General features: G+C 39.3%; 5 protein-coding genes and 1 pseudogene across 5 annotated transcripts; 3 read left to right on the top strand and 3 right to left on the bottom strand.

The window, feature by feature from the left end:
* Positions 1–710: 710 nt before the first annotated feature.
* On the bottom strand, positions 711–1,519 carry LOC147288209 (S-adenosyl-L-methionine-dependent methyltransferases superfamily protein). The gene has a single exon (XM_086242552.1). It carries the CDS (start codon positions 1,396–1,398, stop codon positions 712–714), a length of 687 nt encoding a protein of 228 aa, XP_086098678.1. The 5' UTR covers positions 1,399–1,519; the 3' UTR covers position 711.
* Positions 1,520–2,017: 498 nt separating this feature from the next.
* Positions 2,018–4,781, top strand: MEF22 (mitochondrial editing factor 22). Its single transcript, XM_086242108.1, has one exon. The coding sequence runs from the start codon at positions 2,063–2,065 to the stop codon at positions 4,292–4,294; it is 2,232 nt and encodes a 743-aa protein (XP_086098234.1). The 5' UTR covers positions 2,018–2,062; the 3' UTR covers positions 4,295–4,781.
* Positions 4,782–4,843: 62 nt separating this feature from the next.
* On the top strand, positions 4,844–8,174 carry LOC147288211 (F-box/LRR-repeat protein At3g58900-like). Its single transcript, XM_086242109.1, has 3 exons — positions 4,844–5,956; positions 7,453–7,626; positions 7,747–8,174. Exons 1-3 carry the CDS (start codon positions 4,997–4,999, stop codon positions 7,981–7,983), a joined length of 1,371 nt encoding a protein of 456 aa, XP_086098235.1. The 5' UTR covers positions 4,844–4,996; the 3' UTR covers positions 7,984–8,174.
* Positions 8,175–8,959: 785 nt separating this feature from the next.
* On the top strand, positions 8,960–10,709 carry LOC147288212 (Protein with RNI-like/FBD-like domain). The gene is made up of 3 exons (XM_086241431.1): positions 8,960–10,033; positions 10,122–10,304; positions 10,407–10,709. The coding sequence occupies exons 1-3, from the start codon at positions 8,960–8,962 to the stop codon at positions 10,707–10,709; spliced, it is 1,560 nt and encodes a 519-aa protein (XP_086097557.1).
* A 1,684-nt stretch (positions 10,710–12,393) lies between these two features.
* LOC147288213 (calcium-binding protein PBP1 pseudogene) lies at positions 12,394–13,186 on the bottom strand (annotated as a pseudogene).
* Positions 13,187–14,888: 1,702 nt separating this feature from the next.
* Positions 14,889–16,396, bottom strand: LOC147288214 (cysteine-rich receptor-like protein kinase 10). The gene is made up of 5 exons (XM_086241436.1): positions 16,295–16,396; positions 15,944–16,158; positions 15,528–15,770; positions 15,286–15,436; positions 14,889–15,200 (listed from the first exon to the last, which is right to left on the bottom strand). The coding sequence occupies exons 3-5, from the start codon at positions 15,614–15,616 to the stop codon at positions 14,889–14,891; spliced, it is 552 nt and encodes a 183-aa protein (XP_086097562.1). The 5' UTR covers positions 15,617–15,770; positions 15,944–16,158; positions 16,295–16,396.
* Between the last annotated feature and the right edge of the window lie 605 nt (positions 16,397–17,001).

Below are 17,001 nucleotides of genomic sequence, written 5' to 3' on the forward strand. Positions count from 1 at the left end.
AACATTAGAGTATGAAACAACAATAAAAGAAGAAAATCAAAACTCAATAAGCCTTTTCATCAATCATCAACTTCAATTGTGAAACTATGTCTAGATCCGAATTCTCAAATTTAATGCTTCAGGACTGAGAGAATTTAAGAACCTGTAACTAAGAAAAGTCGACTTAAGAAAACCAGGTGTTGATATGGATAATAAGCGATCTCTGGTATCAATCAATCATTATCAACCCACCAAAGAAGATGTTATCATAAATGTTTTTAGGTCAATTCACATTCAGCCACACATGTCTGTTTTGAAAAGTCCAAGCTAGTTCTAGGCTTCTAGTTTTAGCAAGTAGAATATCGTATTAACACTTTCAGCTAAGAAGAAAGCTTGGTGTTTTTGAATTCAACGAGACAAATATATTGTTGCATAACTAATACACAAACCTGCCTGCTCAGACGCAGGACTCAAAGATGAGAGGAAAGCAAAACATATATGAAAGCGAGACCATTGACTCAACCCCAAACTCTTTCACAGCAGTTCTAAACTCAATCTAGATCAATTAAAGTTCTTACCAATTTGCTTAACTGATTTCCATAAGTCTTTTAAATCCCAAATTCACATTATAAATAACTTACATTACCACCACAACTACACACAAACAAAAAATCATAAAGAAAAACAAATCAAATAAACATCTGAAACAAGAAGAGAAGAATTACTAAAAATTCAAGGTAAATGCTTCATAATAATCCTTGTCATTCTCAAACCAATCAATGTTACATTCTGGGCACCAACAAACCGCGAATTCCTAAACAAAGCCACAATCTCCTTAACTTCCTCATCCCCACATTCGTCAACAACCACCACACACACCCCACCGCGCTTCACAGTCCTCTCCATCTCAGACACATATCGAGACGGAAACAAGGCCTGAGCCAAACGAGCACTGAAGGCCAAATCAAAGACGCTATCAAAAAAGGGCAAGTTGTGGGGATCGGCCCGGCTCACCAGAGGCGGCGAATCGAGGAGCTCGACGGCGGTGACGTCGGCGACGCCCAAGTGGAAGAGGGCCATGACCTCGTGGCCGGCGCCGGCGGAGACGCAGAGGACTTTGGAGGCGTTGTGGAGGTGACCCAGATGGTAAAACGCGTTGAAGAAGCGGCTGAAGGATCGGACTTGGCTTTTCCAGGCCTTGGTGGACCAGAGGCGCTTGTTCTTCTTGTGCAGAGGGACGAGCTGGCGAGGCGAGGAGTCGCAGGTGGATTTCGGGAATCGAAGGTGGGGTTTCGGCGGCGAGTCACGTGAGACGCACGTTTCTGGTGTTTGGAGGAAGAGCATGATGAAGGTGATGGTGGCTATGGTTATGGAGACGTATGAGAGCCTTTTCAAGAGTATCTCTATGTGCTTGTCCATAACAGAGACCAAAGCTTGTGGTTACAGGCTTTGTAGCTGAGTCGTTCACAATGGAGACGATGGAGTTGCGAGCACTGAGGACAGAATTGGCTCTGCAACTCGGAACACATGTCGCTCTATCACCCACTTGGTATACGCCAATTATTTTACTGAAAAGCCCTCATGGTTTAATATAATTACCAAAATCCCTCTCTTATTTTAAGACAATTTTTTGTCCTTGTAATTTATCACAATTTGCACTTTGTCCCCATAATCTATTTTTGTTATTTTCGTACTTACAGTTTTATTTTGTTATTTTAGTTGTGAATTCTGTTTATTTCCAATTTTCCATACATTTTTTGTTTTAAGACTGAAAGAATTTTTGGCCCTTATAAATTTTTATAGTTTCATAATTTTCATTCTGTTATTACCTTTTAGTTGTAGATTATGTTTATTTCTATCAGTTTCGTTATCATTTGTATCCTTATAATTTTATTTATTAATATTTTGTTCCTATAGTTTCAACTATTTGTTTTCTTTATAATTTCAGTTTATCATTACGTTTTTCCTTATAGTTTGATTCCAAAAAACCACAAAAGTAAACTATAGATAGTCTAGAATGAACTTAGTTGAAGTTTTAGACACAACTCTAGAGGAGGTGCTTGTTTTCTGAAGCGTCCCGGCAATGGCTGTGGGTCTAACTCTCATAAAGAGAGTCTCAGTGCTTCCCCTTCCCGCCAAATTCCGAACGTTGGCTCCGAAAACGGTAACATCATTTGAATTTGGATTTCCCGTTTCTTTTTCGTTCACCTTCTTCCCCAGCCACTATTGTTCGTCTCCTCTCCGTTTGGACCCGTACTACGACGACGGCCAACTCCTCAACTACCGCTACGATCCCGACTCCGTCTACGCCTCTCTCATTGATGATTCGACCCAGAAGAGCCACTTGGGTCAAATCCATGCGCAGTTACTAGTGTTGGGGTTGCAAGACAGTGGCTTTTTAATCACCAAATTGGTGAATGCCTGCACAAATCTTGGGTATATTTGGTATGCCCGTCGGGTGTTCGATCAATTTACTGATCCGGAAGTGTTTTTGTGGAATGCAATCATTAGGGGATATTCTAAGCACAATGTGTTTGCTGATGCTATTCAAATGTACTGTAGGATGCAAGAAATGGGTGTCTCTCCAGATGCTTTTACTTTTCCTCATGTGCTTAAAGCTTGCAGTGGCTTTCCGGCACTTGAAATGGGTCGCCGGGTTCATGGCCAGGTATTTAGACATGGGTTTGAATCAGATGTGTTTGTGCAAAATGGTCTCGTGGCGTTGTATGCCAAATGTGGTCAAATAGAGCGTGCTAGGACTGTGTTTGATTGCTTATGTGAGAGGACAATTGTTTCGTGGACTTCAATCATTTCAGGGTATGTTCAGAATGGCCAGCCTTGTGAGGCTTTAAGGATTTTTAGTTGGATGAGAAAATTGAATGTGAAATCAGATTGGATTGTTCTAGTTAGTGTTCTCAAAGCTTATACCGATGTAGAGGACGTGGGACAGGGGATATCTGTTCATGGTTGTGTAATCAAAATGGGTCTTGAAAATGAACCTGACTTGCTCATTTCACTCACAGCCATGTATGCAAAAAGTGGGCAGGTGATGGTTGCCAGATCATTTTTCGATCAGATGGAAACACCAAATGTAATGTTGTGGAATGCTATGATTTCTGGTTATGCGAAGAATGGCTATGCTGAGCAAGCTGTAGAACTATTCGGTGAGATGATCGCTAAAAACATTAGAACAGATTCAATTACTATGAGGTCTGCTATTTTCGCGGGCGCCCAGGTGGGTTCCCTTGAATTAGCAAGATGGATGGATGATTATATCAGCAACAGTGAGTATAGAAATCATGTCTTTGTTAACACAGCCCTAATTGATATGTATGCAAAATGTGGGAGTGTAGATTTTGCTCGCATGGTTTTTGATAGAACACCTAACAAAGATGTTGTTGTGTGGAGTGCAATGATTGTGGGATATGGATTGCATGGTCGAGGACGAGAAGCCATTGATCTTTACCATTCCATGGAGCAGGCTGGGGTGCTACCAAATGATGTCACCTTTCTTGGGCTCCTCACTGCATGCAACCATTCAGGCCTTGTAGAAGAGGGATGGGAGCTTTTCCACCGCATGAGAGACTACAGGATTGAGCCTGCCAACCAACACTATGCTTGTGTGGTGGATCTTCTTGGACGTGCAGGTCATTTGGATCAAGCTTTCAATTTTATCATGAAGATGCCAATTAAACCTGGCATAAGTGTATGGGGAGCACTTCTGAGTTCATGCAAGAATTATCGCCGAGTGACTTTGGGAGAATATGCTGCAGAACAGCTTTTCTCGTTAGATCCATATAATACAGGTCATTATGTGCAACTCTCAAATCTCTATGCTTCAGCCTGTTTATGGGATCGTGTTGCAAAGTTACGAGTATTGATGAGGGAGAAAGGACTTACTAAGGACCTTGGATATAGTATGATTGAGATCAATGGGAAGCTTCAGGCATTTTGCGTGGGAGACAAGTCACATCCAAGGTCCAAGGAAATTTACGAAGAGCTTGAGAGTCTGGAGAGAAGGTTGAAGGATGCTGGATTTGTCCCGCATGTAGAATCTGTTCTGCACGACTTGAGTTATGAAGAGACAGAGGAGACACTTTGTAATCATAGTGAGAGGCTGGCAATTGCTTATGGCCTCATCAGTACTGCTCCGGGAACTACCCTTAGGATAACCAAAAATCTTCGAGCATGTGTAAATTGTCATTCAGCAACCAAGCTAATATCTAAGCTTGTTAATAGGGAGATAGTTGTTAGGGATACAAAGCGTTTCCATCATTTTAAGGACGGATGTTGTTCCTGTGGAGATTACTGGTGAAAGGGAAGGCCAGCAGTAAAGTTTTCTGGGTTCAGTTCAGCTTTGCACAAGGACACAAGTTAGTTCTCCATCCATCTATATGAGAATCCGATTCTTAGTTGAAGGAGCAAGTTACCCATGGATTCATTTGTACATGCAGAATTTACATGAATAATCGGCAATATGGTAAACTCCGAAAGAAGGGGTCACCCTAGTAATGCTTAAAGTAGCTTGAATTTAAGGTGCTGTAAATTACCACTCATGTCATATTCTACTTCACTGCCATTGACACATTAAACCCTTTCAGTACCAGAATCCCAGGATTACTGTCTATATCTGCAGGTTTTCTACATCAGAGTTTAGACTTGCAAAAGCGGTTGATGCTGAGATAATCAGACAAAGCATGCAACCACAAAATGCATCACTGGTATTGAATAAATAGCAAAAAAAAATTCATGGTGTGTGGCTGTTAGCTAAAGAATTGTACGAGTATAAAAACAAGTCATTTTGAGGATAAGAGGCGTGGCTAAAATAATTCGACCAATTCATCTGAGACTCCTCAGAGGACAAAAATACTTTCAGCCAGTCACAACCTGCCATGTTAGCAGTTTGGCTAAATGCCACATATGGATTGCTATAAATACGTGATTTTCTCTAATTGAAAGAGGTTGTGTAAGTTAAATTCCCAAAATGCTTTAACCAGTTGCAGAAGAAACAATTTACATGAACATGGAAGAGTCTGAAGAGACGAGCGATGAAACCCACCAAAACGACACCGTAAAAGTCCTAAACGACCTCCCCGACGAGCTCCTCCTCCACATCGTCTCCTTCCTAACGACCCTCGACGCCGTCCAAACCTCTCTCATCTCCCGAAAATGGCGACCCCTCTGGTCCCGCGTGCCCTTCCTCAACTTCTACTACGAGCTCTTCCCTCCCTACGACTCGCCCGCCGACACCCGCCAGTTCTTCGCCGAGTTCGTCGACCGCGTCCTCATACTCCGCGCCAATGCTCCCGCCCACACCTTCCGCCTCTCCTTCATCTACCAGGACCGCTACGGCTTCCACGTGGACTCCTGGGTCCGATCCGCCATAACCCACCTCCACGCGCGCGAACTCAGCCTCGACTTCTACATCGACAAGGAGTTTCACAGCGACGAGACCCGTTTCCACAAGTACGATTTCCCTTTCGCTGTTCTGCGAAATGGGTGTGTGAGAGTCTTGAGGCTTACGCGCTGTGATCTCACGTTGCCGTCGAACATGTCCGCCATGCGTCTCTGGTCGATCGCCTCCATGGTTCTTGACCAGGTTTGTTTGACGGACCAGATAGTGAAGGATTTGATTCTGGGGTGTCCCAATCTCGAGGCTTTGGAGCTTCAGTACTGTTGGGGGCAGCAGAATTTGAAAATATGTAGCGCGAGGTTGAAGAAACTAGCACTTGGGTATTATTATGATTCTGAATTGAAAGAGACGGTTGTCATTGATTGCCCAAACCTTTGTTTCTTAAGCATTATTTGCTGTAGATTTTATCGGTTTGTACTTAAGAATGCTTCGTCTTTGGTTGAGTTTCACATTGATATTGTGCACAAAATGGATGAGTACTATGATTATTGGTGTAAGGTTGCGAGGCTACTTAAGGAAGCTCCTTCTGTTAAGCATCTTAATGTGCAGAATTGGTGGTTTAAGGTAATTTTCTTGACTTGTGCTCTGATCAATTATTGTTTTTCTATTTCGATTTTTGGTTAATTTAGCCTATTTTGGCATTCTGATTATTTGGAAGGCTTTTCATAGATTGTCTAAATTTGGGTGTTCTTTAGACTTGGAGGTGTAGCCGTGTATTTTTGGAAAAGACTGTGTCGTCTAAGAATTGAAAGAGAAAAGAACATCAGAGAAAGTAAGGCTTTTAGCTTGTCATTGAATCTTGGGGTTGAAAGAGTTTAGGGTAATTAGTTGTTGTGGTCTGCTCATTATTGCAGGCATTGGGACTAAACAGAGGAAATGATCAGAGCCTAATTTAATTTATACAAATTGTTCATGAATTGATCTCCCAGGAAAGAAGTGGTTGAGGGTGACTGGATAGTGAAGAAAAATAACATGGTTGTTTGTGGACTTTTAATATGCCCTGTCACTAACCATATTTGGTGACAAGTTACTCCAATAAACCTTTTGAAGCTAGATAATATAGCTTATAATACATTTGCTATGCCAATCTACACACACACAAACACACATAATTATGGGGAAGCTAGATATCTTGTTCAGTAAGGGTTAAATTGTTTTGTCATTAAATTGTAATGTTAAGTCTATTGATTTGTATAACCCATTGCTTTACTCTTATATTGCACTGGAATTTATTCTTCTGCAGTTCACATCCTGTCTCAATATTTACATCATAGGTTAGCTTTAAATGAGATATTGTAAGTTAATGGCATTGCACCAAATTGTTTTGAAAAAATGAGCTACCGGAAAAAAGGTTCTGTCTAGTTGATCACTTGTCCTAAGAAGGAGGATCACTTGATGATTAACCATGTCATGATGCAGAATTAGTTGTCTCTTCTCAAGATTGTGCCTTCAAGAGTATCACTGGATACTCTTGTTAAAAAAGAGTCTCACTGGAAATGAAGTCTTGTAGCATGTCTCACTGACCCACCCACCATGTGGTTGTGTGCCAGACATGCTTTAGTCCCTTTCTCTGTCTACCTCATTGCAGTGTCACATTGCATTTAGAGATGGCTAAGCTCTGTTTGTTAAGGTTGTTGTTACTCGTTACCCTCATTGAACTAGGGAATTTTTCAAATTTAACTATTTACTGCCTAACCTCTTTGACTTGTTCCCCAGTATTGAGCACTGGTTTCTAATGGCTTTATGTTATTGAACATCTTCGAATATTATATGCATTTTTGTTTATGATGTCCTCAGCTTCTGACATCAAAGGAACCTTACCCAAAAGTTTTGTGCACCACAATTTCAACTCTTTTAAAGCTAGGAACATACTAATCTATTATTTCAGGTTGTTGTTATTCCTCAGAGTAGTATCCTTAAACAACTAGGGGATTTGTCAAATTTAACTTTTCACTGCTTAACCTATTTGGCTTTTACGGTTGACCAGTAGTTTCTAATGGCATTATGTTGTTGAACATCTTCTAATATTACATAATTGCTTCATATGCATATGTCCTCAGTTTCTGACATCAAAGGATCCTTTCCCCAAAAGTTTTATGCTCCACAGTCTCAACCTCTTGGAGCTTCGAACGGGGTATACCCAATATGATCTGGTTGGCATGGCTGCACTGCTTGCGCTTTCTCCAAATCTGAAGACAATGATTCTAGAATACCTTTTCAAGATAGGGGAAGATGTGAGTAGTACTGTTACATACATAATCACTGCAGTTCTAGATGTTGCTATATAACTTACGTTTATCATTCTTTTGTTGTTCTGGAGCTGCATATCTAAACTTTGTTCTTCGAATTTCTAGGAGAGTTTATCAGAAGAGTTGTTAAAAAAACCAGTTGACTTCAGCATGCCAAGTCTCAAGCAAGTTAGGATGACATCGTTTACTGGAACAGAAGATGAAGTTAATTTTGTGAATATCTTGAAAAAGCAAGGAGTGGTCCTAGAAAAGATTATAATTGTTCCTGTTAAAGTTGGTGAGAGCTCATATCCTCCAGTAGTTCTACGTCGAAGGCCTAACAGAGATGAAGTAGTCACATGATCTGCTCACAAAGATGAAGCACTCACAGGATCTCCTCGCAAAGATGGAAGTACTCACAGGATCTTCTCTTACTGACTCTGAGCTTTAAATGGGGAATAAATTTCTGATTTTTGAACTGTTTAAATTGGATGACTATTATGGATAGTTACATTTTGTTTGGATTATTTTTTAAGGGGTTTACAGTAAAAATTGAAGGGTTTTTCAAAGATACATAAAAAAAAATAAACCATAAACCAATCTTTTAGTTCGATGATTCATTTTGAATAGATGTCCCTTCAGTTCTATTCGCTCGTCTAGTTTCTCGTAATAAGTACAAAGTAGTTGGGTTTCCAATCACTGCTCATAAATCTAACATCGGCGTCCAATGGACATCTTTGGGCGCCCAAGGCCCACCTTTGTGAATCTTTTATTTTAATAAAAGGGAAATTTGTTTTTTTTTTTTTGGCCATGGAAAGGGAAATTTGTTTGATAAAATAAAACGAGTCTCTGTCTTAGCTTTCGTATGGATGCATGTGCGTAACTATATACGAGAATGAAATGACACAACACAATTTTCATTCTGAATAATTATTTGTTAATTACTAGTTACGCACATTTATTCATTTAAGCATATGGTATCCATGTTATGATATCTCTATCGATTAAAATTGTTTTAAAGTTTTAGTTCGTTCTTAATAATATTAAAAATTTTAATTTAAGAATTTGTAATAATAATATAAATTTAAAAAGTGGTTTATCAAAAGTCAAAACTGAAATGGATAATGGATTGTAATATTTTTGAATTAGAAAACTCAATTTAATTTAATTAATTAATTAATTAACTCAATAGTAGTATCTTGAAACAAACTCAAATACTCAATTGCTGTTGTCGTTCGATCTCGATGACCTCAGTTCCACATTCCAATCTTTGAACCATTCAAACCCTAATGTAAGTCATCGAAACACAAACAAAATCATCACAAGAAATATTAATTCCATGGAAACAAGATCTGCTGCGAAGAAGAGGAAGCTCTTCATGATGAGCAAAGAAAATGCAGGCGGTGATGACGATGAGGACATGAAGGACCGCATCAGCGACCTCCCCGACGCCGTCCTCCACCAGATTCTGTTCCTCCTCCCGATCAAAACGGTGGCCCAAAGCAGCGTCCTTTCAAAACGGTGGCGTTGGCTCTGGTCGTCGTTCCCGGACCTGGACTTTACGAGCCGAATCTCGTCCAGCAGTCTGATGCGGAGGCGATCAGCAGCAGCAGCATCATCAAAATGTCAGATCAACGGCAAAGAAACCGAGTTCATGACACAAGTCCTTCGCCTCCGCGAGAAGCAGTCGGACATTCGAATCCTCCGGTTCCGCGCGCGGCTGAGCTTCTCCCGGCTGAACGGGCTGATGCGGCTGGCCATCCGGCGCAACGTGCAGGAGCTGGACGTGGAGGTGGCCACAGAGGATTACTTCAACTTGCCGCGGTGCGTGATCGGCAGCGAGTCCCTCCGCGTGTTGAAAGTGAAGTCTCGGTACCCCGGGTTCCGACTCCCTCCGTCGTCCGTGATGAGCAGCGGGTTCAAATCCCTCCGGTCGCTTTCGCTGTCTCTGATGATCTTGTACAACCAGCCCTCCCTCCATGACATGTTCTCCGACTCCTCTTTTCCTCTACTAAACAAATTGAGTCTCGACGCGTGTTTTGGATTGAAGCATCTGCGCGTCGGGTGCAGGGCGCTCCAAGACTTTACGCTGGAGAAGTGTTTTCAGTTACAGGGCCTGGATATTTCGGGTGCCAAGTTGGAGAGACTGCGGATCGTCAGCTGTTTTGATGCTTATGTTGATAAGACTTGGGTGAAGATTAGTGCCCCAAGACTCAAAGTCATGCTTTGGGAACATAATGCCATTACTGATAATTGCTCTCTCGACACTTTGACTTCTCTGCATGAGGCCTGCATTGGCTTCTTCCTACTCCGTGATCAGGATGTTAGTGCGCCCAAGCTTCAGACTGTGTCCAATCTTTTTATGGGACTCTCTCATGCTCATTGCTTGACACTCGAAACCCAATCTATCGAGGTACTTAATCAACACAAGAATTAAAATGCTTTCAGTGTTATAATTAAGATCGATTTAATTAATGCATGTCAGCGTTACATTGTTGCAGATTCTGTCAAACAGTAATTATTTTGCAGTTTATTTGCATCCATTTAACAATCTCAAATCCTTGGAGTTGCATACGGGTTTCAACAAGAACAATGTGCCTGGATTGGCCTGCATATTCAGGAGCTCTCCTATGCTGCACACTCTCATTCTCAATATTATTAACGATTACAAGATTGAAAGGAGAGTAAGTATTATTTACATATATATAAATTAATGAGAAATTAATTAATTAATTTACTCATTATTAATATCAATATCAAAAGCTAATTTTCTTAATTTGTTATAGCAATGGAATAAGGATTTGTGGGACATGTCTAGCTCGGAGGAGGAGAAGTACTGGGAATCTCAAACCCAAACCTTGAAGTCCTTCTTACAGCACCTTAAGATAGTGAAGATTCATGGGTTTTTAGAGTGTGAGAATGAAGTGAGTCTAGCAAAATTCTTGCTCAAGCATGGAAAGGCCTTGCAAGAAATGATTCTGTGCACTGGACACTGCAAAGCTAGATATTCTCTGCATCGACAAAAGATTAGGTCACAGATGATGGGGTTTTCTTGGGCTTCTTCCAATGCTAAAATTGCATTCCACTAAGCTCTTGTAATACATTAATTCTTTGACTTCTTTTTTGAATATATATATATATATATATTTGCATTTTCTTTACTAATGCTTTCTCTCTTATATTCTACTAGAAGTAGCTGTCATGTGTGAAGTAGCTAGATTGGGCCCAAGTAAATTATATGGTAAGCATTAGCAAATTTTTTGTAATTTGTATGCCGGAAAATCAAAACCTACAAGGCTACTATGTATATGAGTGAACTCAGTTTTGTATTGGCAACAAATTAAAAGAAAAAAAAAATTCGTCAATTTTCTTTGCATATATATGATTACAAGGATCCCAAGAACTATATATGCCAAATCTACCTAAATTATCTGGGATAGGAAGCAAAATTGTTTGGATGAGACAGTCGTATATATATACATCTCTTTTCAAAACTGCCATATATCACGTGTTATTCACGTAATGAGATGATTGTAAGAGAGACAGTACTAGATGGCATCACACGACCATTGGTGTGATCTGGTGCAATTTGCCTATTTGGTTGTAGGAGGAATGGGCCGGGCCAAGAAATTCAGGCTCAATTGAGTTCACATATATGTCGCTTCACCTAGGTCTTGGACTCTTGTATCTTTGCCTTGCCAAACCCACAATGGCCATTCCATGTCAAATTCCACATGGGGGCCTTGACTAGCTCAAATTGTGGGCTTGTATTTTCTGACCTTCAAATAGAGTTAGTTGGATGCATGGTCAACTTAACAATGGTATATATAATATCACTCTAGAATCATAGGAAACGTTTTTAAATTCAATATTGATCAGCGCAGACAGGGGAAGCAGGCACTTGTCTTTTGGATGTGGACACCTTCGACGTTCCTCCTAATTTCCTCAGTGCTGGTCTCTAGTAGATCTTGGTGCTTGTTATGTAACAATGTATTCAATTTGACATGTTCCAACGGCTCTATATATAAATTTCATGAACTCTTGTGATGGATCTATAGAAAACTAAAAAATTTCACATAACCAGGTTTAAATCTGATGGATCGATTTAGTACCCTGTATGACATATATATACTGGATTCATTGAATGATGCCTAGATATATTTATTAGTTAAAGTACTAGTTGTCTCTGTGAGATCCAACAAGAACCCCAATTAACAAACAAGATCTTTTCTAATGTGGAATGGTGGGATTTGAGAGAATCTCCGAAACTCTCTCATATTTCGCATTAACCCCGTGTTAAAAAATTCTTGATTAACAAACCAGAAGATAGCTAACAACCAATGCATTAGTTTTGTTAGATAAGTACTAATTAAGTGATTTAAATATGTGATTGTGAGGCCTTATAACTCTAGTGCAGTGATAGAGTTTTATAAGATTAAAAAAAAAAAAAAAAAAACCAAGACCGGCCACGGCACCATCGTGGAATAGACAAAATTTTTAAACTTTAAATCAGCACATCCAATGTAGCTGCAGCTCTGCAGGCTCCTCGTGCAATGAATATTTAAAGCATTTTTTAATGAATAAGATATAATTTATATTCTTTGTATTAGATATTGCTTACATTTAGTTTCTTACCAATGCCAATATTAATAAAGGGAAAATCATTGTAGTAATGGGAAGGATCATATACATGATCATAAGTATTGAAGGCACCAGAATTGGTATCCAAATGAAGTGCTCCTATGCACCCAAAATACTAAAACAAGATCAAAATGTACAAATACGAAGGTGTTTGTTATTTCTAGTAAGTAATCTCTCTGTATTTCATCAGTTTCAGAATGAATAATGACGATGGTGATGAAGTAAATGAAGATGGAAAGAAAGACTCTATGCCAATTGCCAAAGGCAATGTTTTACAACATCAATGAATGCAACCAAACCAACACTCTTCCTTAATTTCTACACACAAATTAATGATCAATTGTTAGCTTATCGAGCATTCCTCTTCCTCTGTCTCGCAATAAACCATCAATGAATGAATTAAGACCGAGGTCTCTTGTTGCTGTTGAGCTCCTCTTGCAGACCCTGTTCAAGCCAAAACCAAGACTCCTCCATCAACTCAGGACTGAGCCTGAACATCAAAACGCAGAACTCCATCTGGTTGAGGGCCCCATCACCGTCCAAGTCACCTTCCCTCACCATACTCACCAGCTCGTCCTCTCTCAAGTCCTGCAGACCCAGAACAGCAGAGTTCCTCCTCAGGCTCTCGAGTGTAATGACCTCCTTGTCCTTGTCCATCAGCAGCTGAAACCCATTGCACAGCTCCCTGATCAGGCCCTCACCGCCAAGCTTGTCCGCCATCTCCGGTAGCAAATCTTCGAAATCAACACCAACCCTTTTATTCCCAATTCCTCCAGCTGCCATTACTGATCTCAATTTCTTGTACAAAAAGCTCTTCTCTGAGAGAAATGGATGTGGTTGTCTGAGGGAAACATGGGAGTGAATGAATGAATTTATATAAGGGAAGGGGAAGGAGGGTGGAAAGTGGAAGGGGTTTCTTGGAAGAGGAGGGGTCTCCCAGTGAATGACAGCAGAGGAACAGGCGGTTAATTGCTGGTCGGCTAGCTTTGATTCCTTACAACAAACTGCAAAAGCCAGCAGCAATTGTCACCTCTCTTTCTCAGAAACTTGTCAGGGCTACTTTTGTCATTTCATATATTAGGGGCCGGTGCCCTTCTCTCTATGCAAACGAGTAGTGAAAGGAATTGGTCATACTAGGGGCATTGTTGTGTTTGGAATTTGACTTTCATCACTTGTTTGTCAGGGGTATTATTGTCATCTTGCATGAGCTTAGACTTTATATTGTCTGACCCTTTTGAGTTTTGACCTTCCCCGCTTGGGTGTAAGTTAGTTATAAGTTATAACTTAACCTGTTCACATGAGAATGAGAGTGAAAAGGTGGTCAAAGCCCAAAGCCTCTTTTCTGGTTGGGTTAAGAGTCGGTCATTCTCTTTCCCGGAAAATGTAGGAACTCTACTGCAAAATTCTTTATAAATATAAGTAAAGTTGCATAAGATTTCTATATTTAATTTTATTTTTTATCAATTCTTTTAGATGAGGGTTGAAATTGAACTTAAATTTCAATATCACACATTCACACCAATTAATTTTTATCCCAACCCCCCCCCCCCCCCCCCCCCCCCAAAAAAAAAGAAGAAGAAGAAGGAAGAAAGTTAAATTTAGGCATGAGAGTGTGTACAACATTGTAGTTGAATTCGATCCAACGGCTGCAATGTTTTAGGCGTTTATATACATTAATTTATTTTTAAGTGTTCGGATGAATTAGCTTGCATAAACATATATTGCTTATAACTAAAAAAAAAAATATTCCACTAAGATAGGCTTTTGTTCCGTATAGTAAACGATCTTATTGGCATCAAGAATCTCATCCTATTTTGCTTAGGGTAGAAGGTTGTTCTAAACTCTTTGTAGAGGTTATTCTTTTATATATCAAAAAGAGCTACATATTGAAAGAGCATGTGAACATGAAATTGCTATACCTGCTTTCCATTTGTCAATTAATTGTAGATTGAAGTCAAGCATTACTGCCCCCTTTCTTGCTAAAGAAACAAAAGGGTGATGATTCACATACAAATTAACAATTGTGCACATATACCACATTGTATCGGCACCATTAATATTTAATATTATACATATTCAACTGTTCTATGACACAAACGATCTATATTCTATACAGATCGAATTTTCCCTTTTTAATAGAAAACAATATTTTAAAGAAAAAACACAACATGATAATAAAAGTTATAAACACAAGAAAAATACGCAAAGAATACTGAATATATACACCATTGCTTTTTGCTGTATACGTGTCTTAGCCGTGTATGACCTCCCCCATTTGTTTGTCAAAAGTTGTTTTTCTTAATTCCTCCTCTGTTTTCCTTACCGTCAAATACTAAAACTATTGGCTTGTTCAGACTTTTATATGAGAAGCCACCAGCGGTCACCTCTCTATTTCCTCATCAGGTTAGTCATTGCTCTTCCAACCTTCTAGCAGACTAGCAGTCTAGATATGGTAGGCAGTAAGCTAGGACATCTGGACATCTGGATATATCTTGAAGAAGGTTATTCGCTCTTACATTGTCAAATTCTTGCACAGTTGATTGTTGTCAGCACTTGTCACAGTGTTTTCCTTTTCCTTTATATATCTGACTTTAAATGTCCTGAGGAAAGAAAACAATATTGAACCTCTATCGACCTTCTAGCATACTAGTGGTGACTGCATTGTTTGAATAAATGGTAATAGCTGTTTGAGAAGAAGAACCAGCAGCACTTGAATTCTTATGTGTCGAAAAGGCAGCTTCTTTGGAAGGTGGAAGTGAAGTAGCTTCATTGCCCAGCATGAGAATTACCGAAGACATTGTTGGTCGATCAGCTGGAGCTTCTTGAACACACAAAAACCCTACTTGTATAAGCCTTAAAGCTTCATGAGGCCGGCATGTTTCCCTTACTGATTCATCAATCACCTCCATTTCTCTACCATCATTCCATAGTTTCCATGCCTAATAGTTGATTGCAATTTTGGGAATAATTAGAATTTCCAATTTTGGTCTAAGAAAAAAGAGAACGAGAATTTCTATTACTTACCCATCCAGCAAAAGTTAGTGAATGTTCAAAATGATAAAAAGCAGCATTCTTTTTCCCGGTTACAATCTCCAATAGCAGCACTCCAAAGCTAAATACATCTAATTTCTCAGAGAAATGGTTATAACGTGAATACTCAGGTGACATGTAGCCGCTACATGAATTAATAACAGAGAAGTGAGCAAGAGTAGTTGTCACAAAAGGTTTAAATGATAGAAAACATGTGTTAGCCTATATATACTTACTATGTCCCTACAACCCTGTTGGTATTTGCTTCAGTTTGATTTATCTCGAAAATCTTTGCCATTCCAAAGTTTGAAATTTTGGGGTTCATTGTTCCATCCAACAGGACATTACTTGCTTTAATTAGGTCCCTGTGAATGATTTTCAATCTAGAGTGCTTGTGGATGTAAAGTAATCCTTGAGCAATACCTTCTATAATTCGAATGCGTGTATCCCAGTCCAAATTTGTTTTTTTTCAAATGGATCTGTTTGGATAAACCATGAAAAAGAACGAGCCAAAGTGATTTACTTTTTAATTGTTGAATTGTATTGCACAGCTTTTGTACACAAGAAAAAGATCTTGCAAAAAGATAATCAAATTTGATGCCCCATAAATTAAAAATATCAAAGAATTAGTAATCTAAGAAGTGATGAGCACATACCAAACAAAAATTTGTCCAAACTTCGATTAGGCATGTACTCATAGATCAATATCATCTCCTCCTCTTCAATACAGCAACCCAAGAGCCTAACAAGATTGGTATGAAGGAGCTTGGCTATAAGCTTTGACTCATTCATGAACTCCTTATGCCCTTGCCCAGACTTCTTTGACAGCCTTTTTATTGCTACTTCTTGATTATCAAGCAAAATCCCCTGTAAACAAAGAAAAATCCAATACAAAAAGAACCACATCCTTAACAATCAAAATTGATTAAAGATGTTATTAAGAAAAATAAAAAATGAAGAACAATGCACTTGCATTTAGAGCAGACTATTGTGTAAGTGTCACCTTATAAACAGGGCCAAATCCTCCCTCTCCCAATTTATTTGCTTCAGAGAAGTTGTTTGTAGCAGCTAATATGCTCCTTAAACCGAAGAGTGGTAGTTCATTCTTTCCAGGTTGTTCTGTATATATATATATATACAGGCTCCTTCTATTGAGGTATACCCTATTTGGGCTCACATGAGTCGTTTTGTGTCGATCCGAACCGTTCATTTTTTACATCTCCATTGATAGATCATTCTTGCAAAAAATTAGCCAAATCGAAAATTATTTACTTATCTAACTTTGATAAAACAAATGGACGGTTTCATCGAAAATATTTGGTTCATCCATTTATTTGATCAAAGTTAGATAGGCAAATGATTTCCGATTTGGCTGATTTTTTGCAAGGATGATCTATCAATGGAGATGTAAAAAATGAATGGTTCGGATGACACAAAACGACTCGTGTGGGCCCCAATAAAGTATACCTCATATATTTATGTTGAGGTATACCTCGTGTGGGCCACACCGTGTAGTTGCACTTGTTTGCAATTGTGAAAGTCGTTGACACCACTTCTGTACGTACGTGATTCACACCAACAATTAATGTACATATTTACATACTAATTGACATCTACTTGTATTTATCATCGCTATTATGAATTACCTGATGTTAATAGTGCAAGTGTGAAGATGTACCGAAAATAGTAGTGCTGCAAGTGTTAATAGGG

This window comes from Dryas octopetala, chromosome 4 (assembly GCF_963921425.1).
Source record: "Dryas octopetala chromosome 4, drDryOcto1.1, whole genome shotgun sequence".
Taxonomy (NCBI): Eukaryota; Viridiplantae; Streptophyta; class Magnoliopsida; order Rosales; family Rosaceae; genus Dryas; species Dryas octopetala.